This window comes from Amia ocellicauda, chromosome 7, assembly GCF_036373705.1.
Source record: "Amia ocellicauda isolate fAmiCal2 chromosome 7, fAmiCal2.hap1, whole genome shotgun sequence".
Taxonomy (NCBI): Eukaryota; Metazoa; Chordata; class Actinopteri; order Amiiformes; family Amiidae; genus Amia; species Amia ocellicauda.
In genome coordinates this window covers 1,732,011-1,745,679 of record NC_089856.1, presented here as the reverse complement: position 1 = coordinate 1,745,679, position 13,669 = coordinate 1,732,011, and the positions used below count along the sequence as shown (strand labels likewise).

At 44.8% G+C, this 13,669-nt stretch overlaps 1 protein-coding gene across 1 annotated transcript; it reads left to right on the top strand.

The window, feature by feature from the left end:
* The first annotated feature begins 267 nt into the window (after positions 1-267).
* On the top strand, positions 268-5,217 carry pin1 (peptidylprolyl cis/trans isomerase, NIMA-interacting 1). The gene is made up of 4 exons (XM_066707829.1): positions 268-822; positions 1,916-2,113; positions 3,008-3,118; positions 3,913-5,217. Exons 1-4 carry the CDS (start codon positions 765-767, stop codon positions 4,020-4,022), a joined length of 477 nt encoding a protein of 158 aa, XP_066563926.1. The 5' UTR covers positions 268-764; the 3' UTR covers positions 4,023-5,217.
* Positions 5,218-13,669: the final 8,452 nt, after the last annotated feature.

The window sequence follows — 13,669 nt, the reverse complement described above, 5'->3', positions numbered from 1 at the left end:
TAAATTCCTTCCAAAATATCCAAACACAACTTGACTGTACTGACACTAACAGGAAGTAGACGCAGCTAATACGGAAATACAAACTAAAGCCACCAATAAGACTCGATCATACATGAGTGAAGGGACTTTGAACCAATCAGCAGCTTCTGCCATTATAAAAGGCGGGACTTCGGGATCGATTTCCTTCAACATTTTTTCCCTTTGCTGCGGTAAAGTGTCGTAAATACACCGAGCTATCGCGTCCAAACATGCGGCCTTTTGGCTCAAATAAACAGTGACTAACGAAGAAACCAAATGACAGTCTTGAGCCAAAATGGCGGAATCAACTACACACACCTATAGCGTTTCTTCAAAAACTGCGATGTTTTGCATAAATACATTCAATCCGATTTTGCATTGCGCCTTTATTTATTTTTGAATCATACAGTCTTTTACTAGATCAATTCGTGGACTATTGATTGCACCCATCCTTATATCAGTCGTGCAAAACAATAACACCAGCAGCTGCGCAGACTGAGTCAGGAAGCGCAGAAAACGGCGCATGTGGAAAGAAACGAAGTGCGCATCGCAGCTTCACGACAGACCGGCTGGTGTCTGCGCTCGGTGCGGACGCGGGAGTTTTTGTTTTCGGACTCGGGCCTCCTGGTCGAATCGCAGCCGCTCTTACTGGCGCGCCGGCGGAGGAGCCCCGTCGCGCCGCCCTCGGCCACTTATAAGCGCGCTTGTTGGGAGGGGGCCGGGCTGCTGCGGTGAACGCAGGCAAAATGGCAGATGACGAGAAGCTACCATCGGGCTGGGAGAAGCGCATGAGCCGCAGCTCGGGTAAATACGCGCTCCGTGCACCGACATTCACAGCACATGAAGCCGTGGCTGCCTCTCTTACCCCGAGGTGTGCAAGGCGTGATGATTATTAGCAGCGCCGGCGCCACGCTTGTGTGAATCCGGCTGCAGACCCGGTGCAGCACGGATCGGACCAGTGCATTAGACTGCATTACCGCACGGCACGCATTTAGGTTTCATGCATGACGAAGCCGATTCGTATTTTAATTGCGTGGCCGGTGCAGACGCGGTGTCTTGAGGTGCACACAGAAAAGTGTGTTTTTATGGCGCAATTGTCAATGCATATTATTAGGCTGTGCATGGCTGTATTGATAGTCAAGGCCGAGATCTGTTTTATAAGCAAGGGTTTACAGATGAGCAGTTTTAGCCGCTAATGACACCTTGTGAGGATGCGAGCCCAGTCCCACACGCCTGCCCCATCCCTGCAGGCCCAGCAGTGGCTTATTATGGATTTGCCTTGATTCCTCTATATCACTACCACCCGCAGTGGGGGGCTGGGCTGGGCTGGGGGGGGGGATGAAATAACGATTGGCATCGGAAGAGGAGTCCCCTTAGTCTTGACCTGATCTGGTCTAATTATGATCCAGTTGTCCTATTGTCGTTTATAATCCTAACACGACCGTGAAATACATTGTGGTTGGCATGTTACACTGGCAGCAGGCCACCAGTTCAATTAAACAGAAGAGCCATCCCTTGTGCCAAAACTCTTATTTCAGAATAAAAGATGCAGGTGTTTGTGTAGGAGAATCTGTACAATATGGTCTTACTTTTATTGTATCAATGTATTTGACCATTATTCATATTTATTTCTTGGCAGACACCATTGTCCAGGGTGACCATGTTTTATTAAGACCTTTTGATTCCCTGTGCCATTACTAAAAAGATAAACAAATATGGCAGCTTGTGGAGAAGCATGAAATGTGAAATAAACAAATCAATCAGTTGCATTACAGGAATCCTGGGTTGCAACAAAAGCAAGAAGAACACTGCGGCCCGGCAGGACTCGCGTTTGACGCTCCTGCTGGGCCGTGGCTTTTAAAACTTGACCCCCTAACCCCCGCCTCTGTCCCTGCAGGCCGGGTTTACTACTTCAATCACATCACCAACGCCAGCCAGTGGGAGCGGCCCAGCGGGGCGGGCGATGGGAAGGGCGAGCCGGACAAAGTGCGCTGCTCCCACCTGCTGGTCAAACACAACCAGTCGCGCCGGCCCTCCTCATGGCGACAGGAGAACATCACGCGCTCCAAGGAGGAGGCCCTGGACCTGATCCAGCGTGAGCATCCTCGCTTCCTACACCCGAGCGGGGGACGTTTACGCACGCTCCCCGCCCTCCCGTCCTGGTCCCGCAGAGCCCTTTATTCACTCCCCGAATCGCCCGTTTCTAAACACTGGGAACACATGTGGGTTATTGATCGGTTAAGTAAATAACTTGCCTCTACCTAAAGGAACTCTGGTCCTTGAGGGGCCAAATGGGGTTTCTAGGTGTTTATTTAACATTATCTCTGAATTTACCAAAACAGAAAGTGCTTATGTGAGTGCAGGGACGTGATTCCCCGTCGATGATGGAGGGTGGCCTGTAGGATTAGCTGGATTGCAACTCTCTAGGACCAGGGCTGGAGACCTTGGCTCTAGCTTGCTGCCGCATCTACCACAGCCAAGTAGTCCTCTTGTACAGCGATTAGATTCACGCCTTTTGTTGCAAGCTGGAGGCTGTAAATTATTTTGATGAGGCAGGAAAGCACCCTGGTAAAATTGCGAAGCGTAATGCATACCTGCTGTGGTGGTGTGAGATGAAAAATAGCTCGACCTTTTTCCTTGCATGCATCCTCATCCTTTTCTCTTGGTGTGGAACTCATTATAAACAAAAATCCCCTCCTAATTAAATTTACACCTCCATCCACTGCCAAAAAGGAACGGGAAAACAACAAATCGCGACCATGTGAAGCATCGCACACTTCTTTCAGCATCTTGCATTTCCAAACAGCAGGAGCTTGTGTTTCGTTTTTTGTAAGAAGTGTAGTCGAGCGAAGCCAGGTGTGGTAAATAACACGTTGTGAATATGATGAATGCCTCCACTAGTGAACCTTCTTGTCAAACGCAATCAATCTATTTGGGCTGTGTTTATTCCTGAAGCTCATAGACTCTCTCTCTTTCTCTTTCTCAACAGAGTACATCGAGAAGATCAAATCTGGAGATGAGGAATTTGAGAGCTTGGCATCTCAGTTCAGTGACTGCAGCTCAGCGCGCAATGGAGGGGACCTGGGGACCTTTGGCCGAGGTAATGTCCAGGTCCAAACCCTGCTGTAGAGCCGGGCGAAAGACCACTAGTAAATAGGTCAGGGTTGCCCACCACTGCATGAAAGAGTGGGGACGTTTTAGCCATTATAAAGGTGTATTGCAGCTCTTCTGCTACATAAAATATCGGAATTTTCTATTACCCTCTATTTACATAAGAACATGAGTGTCCAGTCGAGAGGAGCCCATTCACCCCATCATGCTCGTTTGGTGTCCATTAATACCTAAGTGATCAAGGATCCTATCCAGTCTGTTTTTGAATGTTCCCAAATTGTCTCTTCAGCCACATCGCTGGGGAGTTTGTTCAGATTGTGACGCCTCTCTGTGTGAAGAAGTGTCTCCTGTTTTCTGTCTTGAATGCCTTGAAGCCCAATTTCCATTTATGTCCCCGGGTGCGTGTGTCCCTGCTGATCTGGAAAAGCTCCTCTGGTTTGATGTGGTCGATGCCTTTCATGATTTTGAAGACTTGGATCAAGTCCCCACGTAGTCTCCTCTGTTCCAGGGTGAAAAGGTTCAGTTCCTCAGTCTCTCAGTAGGACATTCCCTTCAGACCTGGAATAAGTCTGGTTGCTCTCCTCTGAACTGCCTCTAGAGCAGCGATATCTTTCTTGAAGTGTGGAGCCCAGAACTGTCCACAGTATCCAGATGAGCTCTAACTAGTGCATTTACATTACAATCTTTTCTCCTCTCCATCCTACATCTCTAAAATGCATTATTTTGTCTTCTTTACTGGTATTGGTCAATATGAAAAACTGCATTGTATGAACTGTGTTGCAGGTCAGATGCAGAAGCCCTTTGAGGATGCCTCGTTCGCACTGAAAGTGGGAGACATGAGCGGGCCGGTGTTCACGGACTCTGGAGTCCACATCATCCTGCGCACGGGATGAGACCGACCCGAAGAGCCCCTCTCACCTCCCCCCGAACCCACGAACCCACCTCCCCTCTCCCATTCGCCCCGCGACGTCCCGCACACAGATCTGAAGTCCGTAACGGATCGCCGCCTCCATCTCCGAACCCCCCACCCCCACCCTCTCGCCAGTAATGCATGGGTAAACGAGCCGCCTAATGAGCGAGAAGCTAAAACGAGCACGCCCCGGGAAGAGAAAAAAACAAACCCACAAACCTGAAATAAATCTCCCCTCCTCCCCCCAGAACGGTGACTGTGTAGAAAAATATATATTAAAAGAATAATCAATAAATAAGGAATAATAACAATAAAGACAAATTAAAATCTGTGGTCCTGTTCAGTGAAGAACACGTTTGACACGAGCGCGGCCGTTGGTTCTCTCGGGGCTGAGCAGCCGCCTCGTTCTCAGCGCTTCCTTGTCCGTTTGCCTTTGTGTTTTTCTTGAAAGGAAACTTGCTTATCGATGTCTGTGTTTTTATTTTGTTTTCTCGTCTGTTACTTCGTAGCGGGGTGTTTTTAAGATGCTTTTGCGTGGCCCTTTCTGAGCTCACGCTTTCGCTTCACGTGACTAATTGAGTCAATTAAATTAGCAATTGAAGCCTTGGCATTACTGTCCCTGTGCAGTGAGAGTGTCTCATTGGAGTAGAAAACGGTTTCAGGACCAATCGGGAGTCTGGTCTCCCACCGGGACTGTAATATTAAGTGCTGTGTGTTCCTGATGCGGACGAGCATGCGTATATCGATGCGTTGTCGTGTGTCATTGATTAATGCTTCAGCAAAATGTCCTGGATGCCGGGAGGAGGGAGGGATATCTGCAAACCGTGATGCGAGGGACACCAGACCTGACCGAGTGGATCTCTCTTCATGCGATACTGTTCTCAATTTAGTTTAAGCTGGCAAGATCCTCATAGAAGTAGATAGGACTCCGAACGGGGGGTTGTTTTTAATGTATGAAAATTGGTGATGGAAGGGAAAGAAAGGAATATTGTGTGAAGCTGTTTTTTGTTTAGGTTCTGTATTTTTTATTATTTGTAAAGGTGCTGAGGATCAGTTTTTCCTCTCGCCGAATCCTTCCAATGCCAGGAAAAGGCTCACGTGTCCAAGGACTGTTACCCAGCATGCATGTGCAGCTCACAGGGTTCTTCGGCATGACTATTAAAAGGTTTTAAATCACAGTTTCCGGGTTTTGTTTCTTTATTTGTTTGTATGTTAGTCTGCATGTGAGGACATGGTGTTATTCTGTTGTGATGAACAATGACCTACTGTTCTTGCGCAACACACACCATACTCCCTACAGTGCTTTACCACAGTACCCATTTCGTTGTTATAATTATTGATTTATAATCGATCGAAAACACCCAAATTACCATTGATAACTGGTGGAATTCTGTTGAATTAATGGTCAAACGCACCCCATATTTTACAAAATTTTTACCATGATGCTACCATGATTTTACCACATGCATCATGATTCTAATCTAAATTATACTACTATTTCAATCACAATCTGTCACGGATATGAACCTGTAGATTACCAGAAAAAAAATACATATCCAGTAATATATCACTCAAAGAGTACTGCCCCATGCATGCATATCTGTTCAGATACTTAAAATTCTAGTTTTATTGAATCTTATGTTTTAATTATCCCTGCTCGCTGCCCGTTCCTTCTTAATGCAATAAAAATGTAGAACTGTATTAAATTGCAAGTATCCAGTCAATGCTAATCCAGTTTGGTATCAGAACGAACATGTTTCTCTGGTCTTATCTGGGCCGGTGTGATGATTTATATTGGAATGTGTGTATTTGTTCTTATTTCATCACTGGTATCTCAATAGCAGGGTCTGTTGTGGTCTTCTCTGTGGGTCATCCGAGACAAGGAAAGTTTCAGGACTAAAACATTCACCAGGCAGAGAGAAAGCATTGATAAGCTGCTGATTTTGTGTGTGAGCTCTGGACCACAGCATGAGGAGGAAGTTGAAGTTCTGTGGGCGTGTCATCGTTGCTGTCAGTCTCTGATGTTCAGATGCGCAGCAGGGTGGAGGAGCAATCAGGACTCCAGCAAAAAACAAAACAGTCCTGTATAAATGGGTAATTGTATGTAACAATGATACATAGTGTAACACTTGTACATCGCCCTGGATAAGGGTTTCTGCTAAAACTAGAAAATAATAATTATAAAACATGGGAAAGAAGGGCGATATTAGTTCGGTGCTCGGTGTCTAACACCATGGACTGACTATAGTTCTGAGCCAGATGCAAACCAGATTTTACAGGTGTGTGTCCTTGAAGACTACACAGGATATACACCAATAAGCCATAACATTATGACCACCTGCCTAATATCGTGTAGGTCCCAGTTTTTCTGCCAAAACAGCCCTGACCGGTCGAGGCATGGACTCCACTAGACCTCTGAAGGTGTGCTGTGGTATCTGGCACCAAGATGTTAGCAGCAGATCCTTAAAGTCCTGTAAGGTGAGAGGTGGGGCCTCCATGGATCGGACTTGTTTGTCCAGCACATCCCACAGATGCTCGATTGGATTGAGATCTGGGGAATTTGGAGGCCAAGTCAACACCTTGAACCCATGATTCATCAGACCAGGCCACCTTCTTCCATTGCTCCGTGGTCCAGTTCTGATGCTCACGTGCCCATTGTAGGTGCTTTCGGCAGTGGACTGGGGTCAGCATGGGCACCCTGACTGGTCTGCGACTACGCAGCCCCATACGCAACAAACTGCGACGCACTGTGTGTTCTGACACCTTTCTATCAGAACCAGCATTCACTTTTTCAGCAATTTGAGCTACAGTAGCTCGTCTGTTGGATCGGACCACACGGGCCAGCCTTCGCTCCCCACGTGCATCAATGAGCCTTGGCCGCCCATGACCCTGTCGACGGTTCCCTGCTTTTCCTTCCTTGGACCACTTTTGATAGGTACTGACCACTGCAGACCGGGAACACCCCACAAGAGCTGCAGTTTTGGAGATGCTCTGACCCAGTCGTCTAGCCATCACAATGTGGCCCTTGTCAAAGTCGCTCAGATCCTTACGCTGCCCATTTTTCCTGCTTCTAACACATCAGCTTTGAGGACAAAATGTTCACTTGCTGCCTAATATATCCCACCCACTGACAGGTGCCATGATAACGAGATTATCAGTGTTATTCACTTCACCTGTCAGTGCTCATGATGTTATGACTGATCGGTGTATTTGGTCTGAGATGAATTGGCTTTATTCCTGAATTTAGTTTAGACACCAAAAGGAGGCTACCGCAAGAGTGACCTGCTATAGTCACATATTTTCTTGTGTAACTATTTTCTTTTCCTGTATTTTTGGTGTTTGGCTTGAAATTGAATACAAATATCAAGTGTATTTAATCTATAGATACAACAGTTTAATAGCCAGGGCTGTGTTTGTGAAGAAAAAAACCTAAAATCTTTAACCTTTCCAATATGCAGCAGGGGGCGCTGTTATCCTAAGTACAGTTTGATACCCAGTAAGACCTGTAGCTCCAAGAAAAGACGCTAATAAACCCGATCACAGTTTTTCTCGATTGCTTGAGCACATTTCTCCAAACAGAATTCACTTTTTCAAATCCATTAACGCGCTCTCCAAACTGAAACACAAATAAAATGACACAAATCCTTTACAACTCGGCAAATACACGTCACTATCAAACCAGCCCATCAACACAATATCGTTTGTGATGTGAAGAACAAAATATGTCCTGTTCTGCTCATCTAGATTATGGTCATGTGGAGCACAGTTTCATTCACACTGACTAAGCAAACGAAAAAAACTGAATTGGGAAATATTCAGCATTTTTTCGTGAAACAGCTTGTGCTACATATATATATGTTGGAGGAGTATGGAAATGTTGAAAGACAGTGTTACGCATTCAAACATATCCACAAAGCAAATAGTGAAAGTAAAACTCCTTGTCCAACGTTGATGAGGTAACCGGGTAAGTATTGTTACTTGTCCTAATGATGAACAGTGAGTGAAAAATAAGCCCCGAAGCTGTTTTTACACACTATGGACAGCGTCTGTAAATCTAATCAGGAGTAGAAAGGGCTTTGTGATCAATTACTACACCGGGATTTGACATTTGCACACAACAACGTAATTTAACCTGCGTGGACAGGTCAGAGTTTGGACTCGGCCTATGCCTACATTAAATACGTGTACACTTCATTAACATAGCATGTGTTTAGTTTAGTTGTTAAATGTGTATTACACAAAATGTCAATACAAATAAACAATATAAACAAGTAAGAAACATTTACACAATTTGGTTCAGGTGTTTACACAATGCAGGAAGCAATGCGGAGTGCTACACTGACGATCCAGCCAGGTTTATAACACGTCATCATTACTGGACATTTTAAAGGGTGTACACATGTTAAGCTGCAACTGTAAACACACACACACACTAATATGCAATGTATGTATACAATGCAGACATACTTTAGACATGCGATAACCCGACACTGGTTTGACGGCTGATCCACCGGTCCGTGACGGGTCCACGATCACAGCCGCCCCGGCCGCGGAGGCTCTCACCCGGCTCAGCAGTGTCACTGAGCCTCGCAGCTGCTGACGTGCTCCCAGACACCCTGTGTGGTTTAAAAAGTGCTTCTGCAAGAAAGGGCAAAGAGTAGATACACCACTTCATTAATACACAGAAAGAGGAGGCCAGCACGGCTGCCCTGTCCATCGCGGGAGCAGCTGTGATGAGACCGGATCATGGCCGGGTGGCGATACCAAAGCCACTTGTACAACCAGGTGATTATAATGGATCTGGGTCATAAATCATTTATCTGCATGCTAGCAAGCAATAGTAAAGTGAAACCCACCCCGTGTGGAATTCACTACAAGAGCAAGCAGCCCTGCAGGAAACCAGTGAATGAATGGGATCCTTGAAAACAAGAGACACTTCTTCACACAGAGAGGCATCACAATCTGAACAAACTCCCCAGCGATGTGGCTGAAGAGACAATTTGGGAACATTCAAAAACAGACTGGATAGGATCCTTGATCACTTAGACATTAATGGACACCAAAGGAGCAGGACGGGGCAAATGGCCTCTCGATTGGACACTGTCTCATGTTATTATAAGGAAATATAAGTTGCCACAGTTGCCTTCTTGCTTGTCACAAATCCATGGAGATTTTTTTGACAGATGCAGGCTATTCGAAGTAATTATGATTAGATAATCTGACATGTTTTGTGTTATCTCCAGGTGGAGGTCGAGGCGTGGCACAGCGTAATTGTGTCTGTATATCTAGCACAGTGGACCAAACCTTGATCCACAGTGGTATGTTCTTCCAGGAACAACAACCACCACCGCACGGCACACTGAGGTTATGAGCCTGTGGAGAATGTGTTCCTATTAAGGCCATTATCTTGAAATGTCCATTACCTGGTTTGGCTAATTATTTTTAGTGCCATGGGGAATTTGATCTGATCTCTGGTGGGGGTTACATTATAACCACACCCCACCTCCTAACATCAAACATCTCGGTGGAATATGTGCACTGTCCTCTTCAGCTCCCACAATGCAATTTTGTAGGAGCACACTATTGAAAGATTTTAAATAGTGTTGGCCAGTTCCCCGGCAGGGTGTACAGAAGTGTTCAATCACGTATTGTAGTGCTCTTCGACCGCAATCCTGGATATATTGCTAAATGTGTCAGGTTTAATCTCTGTCTCCAGTCGGTGGCTGAATATCATGTTGCTCTTGGCTAATTGAAGCGCTAATTGGTTCAGTTATGAAAGTGAAAACTGGAAACCCCTGCATCTCTCCAAGAACTGGGGCTCACAACCTCCTCTGCTGCTTAGTTTCTGAACGAGCTTTACTGAATCATTTTTATTTGTCAGACTCCGTTCATCGTATCTTCCTCTTTCCCTTCCTGCTTTCGAAAGCGAGCAGTGGAGGTGCACCTCTTTTTACACCCCGAGATCTGAGCGTCTCAGAGGGGGACGGGCTGCGTGAGTTTGAATCTCGCTGCCTGATTAGCAATGCAGAAACCTGCCTCCTGCGATCCGCCAGCCTGCTAATAAACAACAGCTTCTGCACATTAGACGGCTAGGATCGAGATTAGGAAAGCAGAGTAATTGCGCTGATGAAGGGTGATGATGAAGGTTGATTGGCCAGGGAGTCTGGAGCGAGGTTGGGAAAACATCACGAGCACCGAGGACAGGATGAAAAGCTTTGCACGGTTCTTGTAATGAGGAACGAAACCAAAAACAAAAAACAAAAAAGAAGTGAAAGATATGTAGGCTATATCTTCGATCTTTTCTCTTGTGGGATGTGAGTTGCCAGGTGTTGTCATTTAAAAGCCTAGTCATTTGCTCGTAGGGGATGGACTAGAACTAGACTGTATTACTGCGTCAGGATCAGATCTGCTGCCTGCAACTGTGACGCACGAGCTCCACTCCAGCTCCCCGCCCGCGTCTCTGGTCCTGTTGGTTTCTGTTCCACCCTGACTAAAGTGAACCAAGCTGTCTTGAAAGGGAATAAACTGGTGTTTGTTTCTAGTTTTTATGTAGGGGGTGATTGCAATGATGCTTCAAAATCTGTAGTCTCCTCTGAGCAGTTTTGTCCTGTATGTTGTGCAAAACCTGGTTGAGGAAGATCTGGGCAACATTAAAATAGTGAGAAGAGTCGCACCGTTTAGAAAACTGTACTGGAGAAGTACTTCCAGACTGAAGAACTGCACTTACAACATTTTCAGGCAAAAAGGTTTCAGTGTCTGTCTTCTCCAGATGCAGTTTAGCGCCGTTAGCCGAGGCAATCCCTCAATGTGTATTCCATGGAGCATCTCTGGGATTTTCTGGACAGGCCAACCTAACCTTCTCAAGTTCTGTCTGTCTACCACTCTACTGTGAGAAGAAAAATGTAAAATTAAGAACACTGTATTGAAAATATAGGATTCTCCATCATCTGTGTATCAATCATCCTTTTTAAAGGTTTCAGTTTGATATGGACTGTGTATGATTTTCCACGGTTTGATATTGAAGAGCTTAGAACCTATTTTGTTGCACACAGGAGTCCCATTATAACAATACGGGCATTTTCATCATGGCTAAGAGCACACAGACACTGATGCAATCAAACTGATCTGATTTTACTTGACTGTTTGTTGAGGAGCATAGCATTTTAAATTGTGCATGCATGTGCGATTTTTCCATTTCAATTCTGTTATCTGTTGCATTTTTATTTTTAATTTTGCTTGATGTGATAGTATTATTTATTCAGTTGGTTGATGACTTTATCCTGTCACTGGTAACGATTTTATGAACAGCAGTGTGTGCTTTAAAACCAGCATTGTAAAAACCATACATGACACTGTGGACTACGGCAAATTCGGTGCAGGTTTGCTGTATAACAAGCTTGAATAGAGAGTGTGCGGCAGAACAGAGAATCCAAGAAAACGTACATTGCTCTCTGTACAGACTGAAATACTGGTCAATAAGATCAAGCATTGCTGGGGATAACAATGCGTGGCTTCCAAGGCAGGGAGATGGATGCAGGAGCAGAAGGATCAATCGTGACACTCATATCACGCTACGCAGCAGAAAACGCTGTTAACAGCAGTTGCTTGAACATGCGTAAGGGAATGGCTCTCAAAACATTTGAAGAGGGACACGCATGCGCCAGGAAGTGCACTGGGGCATTCGGTTAGCCAATCGATAGAGTGCAATTGACTTTATTTTACATAGTGCTTCTTCAGTGATGATAAGGTACTTGCAAATTGGTTACTGATGATAAGATAAAAAACACTTCAGCTGAAAATCAATGACATGGATCAATACAAGCCAAGAACAGTTTAGTGTAACCAAGCCAGAGTAACATCTATTAGCCCTGTCCACAAAGCCGGTCTGGGGCTCCGGATGTGTGTGTGCATATTCAGAGCCATATCTCACCGGTCTGTGGTTTAATTGAGAGGAAACGCAGCCTGCTTTGATAAATATTAAGCGTAGAAAACATTGCAAGGTGTATATATGTTTTTACAACCATGTGATCAAACCAGACAGGCGATCGACAGATGTCTTTTCGGTGGTAATCCCCAGCCAGTGTAGATATCGACGAGCCACAAATGGAAACCTGAAAAAGAAGACGTATATATATTGCTGAGATCTTCAACACAGAGTCTGCAGGCTTATTTGTCAGTCTTAATCTTTCAGAGCCATCTAGCCACCTTGCGGGTGAACGCTTTAGACTGGGACTGAAGCAAGAGCCTGGGTCTGTGCTGAGGACTGCAGAAGGGGGTAATGTCTTCATGTCTTCCTGCTATGTGTCGTACATTGTCGTCTTTATTAACAGGGCCAGCTGTTTTTTTTGTGAGCATTACACTTTTATTGCTGGTGCTGTTTTACTTCTCTGCTGGAAGATTTTTTTTCTTTATATGCAAATAGGTTTCTCTCTTTCTACACAGAGAGCCCAAATGACAGTAAGCAAAAACTGCGTAGTGCTTCACTATTTAAATAGGATCTCAATTATAAAATATTGGAAGGGTTTCAAAGTCTCTCGCTTTACTGTCGTGCCCCTGTTATACTGCAGAGTGCTTTGTCGCATCCTCCGCCTTGGTCCCCACGCACTGCAGAACACGTTATGGCTGTGTTTGAGTCTGCTCCATTTTGTGCCAGCATTTTGTTGTCGCAGAGATGATCTTAATGTCAATGGCTGGCCGTTTTCATATGTATGTGTTTAATCGTGTCTCTCGGTGTGGCCAGCGTCCATTACCCACGCTTTGAAAGGCGTCCGCGGCAGATGATTTCGCAATCAGGGTCGTTAGAAGGCGGTTATTGTCTGTCACTGGAGACCAGATACATTAAACTGGGCAGTCTTTCAATTTTTAATTTTTTGAAAATTACAAACACAATCAAATTAAATTCTTGTGTAAATAATTGATTGCTTCCACATGGCTCAGACAGGGGCTATCTAATATCAGTCTTAATGAAGCACTTCAAATGTGTTTTAGTTTTTTTGTTTAATCCACAGATTGATAAATGAAAAGTCGCTAACAAGCGCGTGGTGGTGACCTTTGTGAAATTAGTTCCTCAATATCTTGGCTCTGACATTTCCTGGTGGAAGTGTCCAATTAATCTTTAAATAGTTCAACAAAACTGTGCAAAAGTAATGTTATGTTTTTCTTTTTTCAATCATATGCCTTTATTTCATCATAATCATTTATTTATTCATTAATTTTCACCGCAGATGGGTTTTCGCACCTGATGTTATTTGGAATAGAGTGTCCCCTCACTTTTCTTCTCCTCAGGCGATATGTGATGGCATAGCCTTATCAAATAACTCCTCATTACGACTTACGACAGACACTTTCAACACGATTCTCCAGAGGCTGTGAATGAAATTTAAATAGCAGAGGTTTGGCATTTCCAACTAATTGTTACACTAAAAGCGAGCTCATAACCGGCCTTTCATTTACATTGGTAATTTCTTCACTCTTCATCCCCAAACAAGTGGTTGCGATTCTGATGTATGGCACTAATTTCCTTTATGCTCTGCCCAACAAAAGAAGCATTTATGCCACTGAAAAACAACTGTACAGCATTGAAAAGGTTTAAAACCAGATTTGAGATGAATCACGGAAGAGTGGGGGGGT

Excerpts from the sequence above, each read along its gene's own strand:
- pin1 (XM_066707829.1), top strand. The coding sequence starts at position 765 with ATGGCAGATGACGAGAAGCTACCATCGGGCTGGGAGAAGCGCATGAGC. Across the intron at positions 823-1,915 it reads GCGCATGAGCCGCAGCTCGG|GCCGGGTTTACTACTTCAAT; the intron begins GTAAATACGCGC and ends CTGTCCCTGCAG. Across the intron at positions 2,114-3,007 it reads GGCCCTGGACCTGATCCAGC|AGTACATCGAGAAGATCAAA; the intron begins GTGAGCATCCTC and ends CTTTCTCAACAG.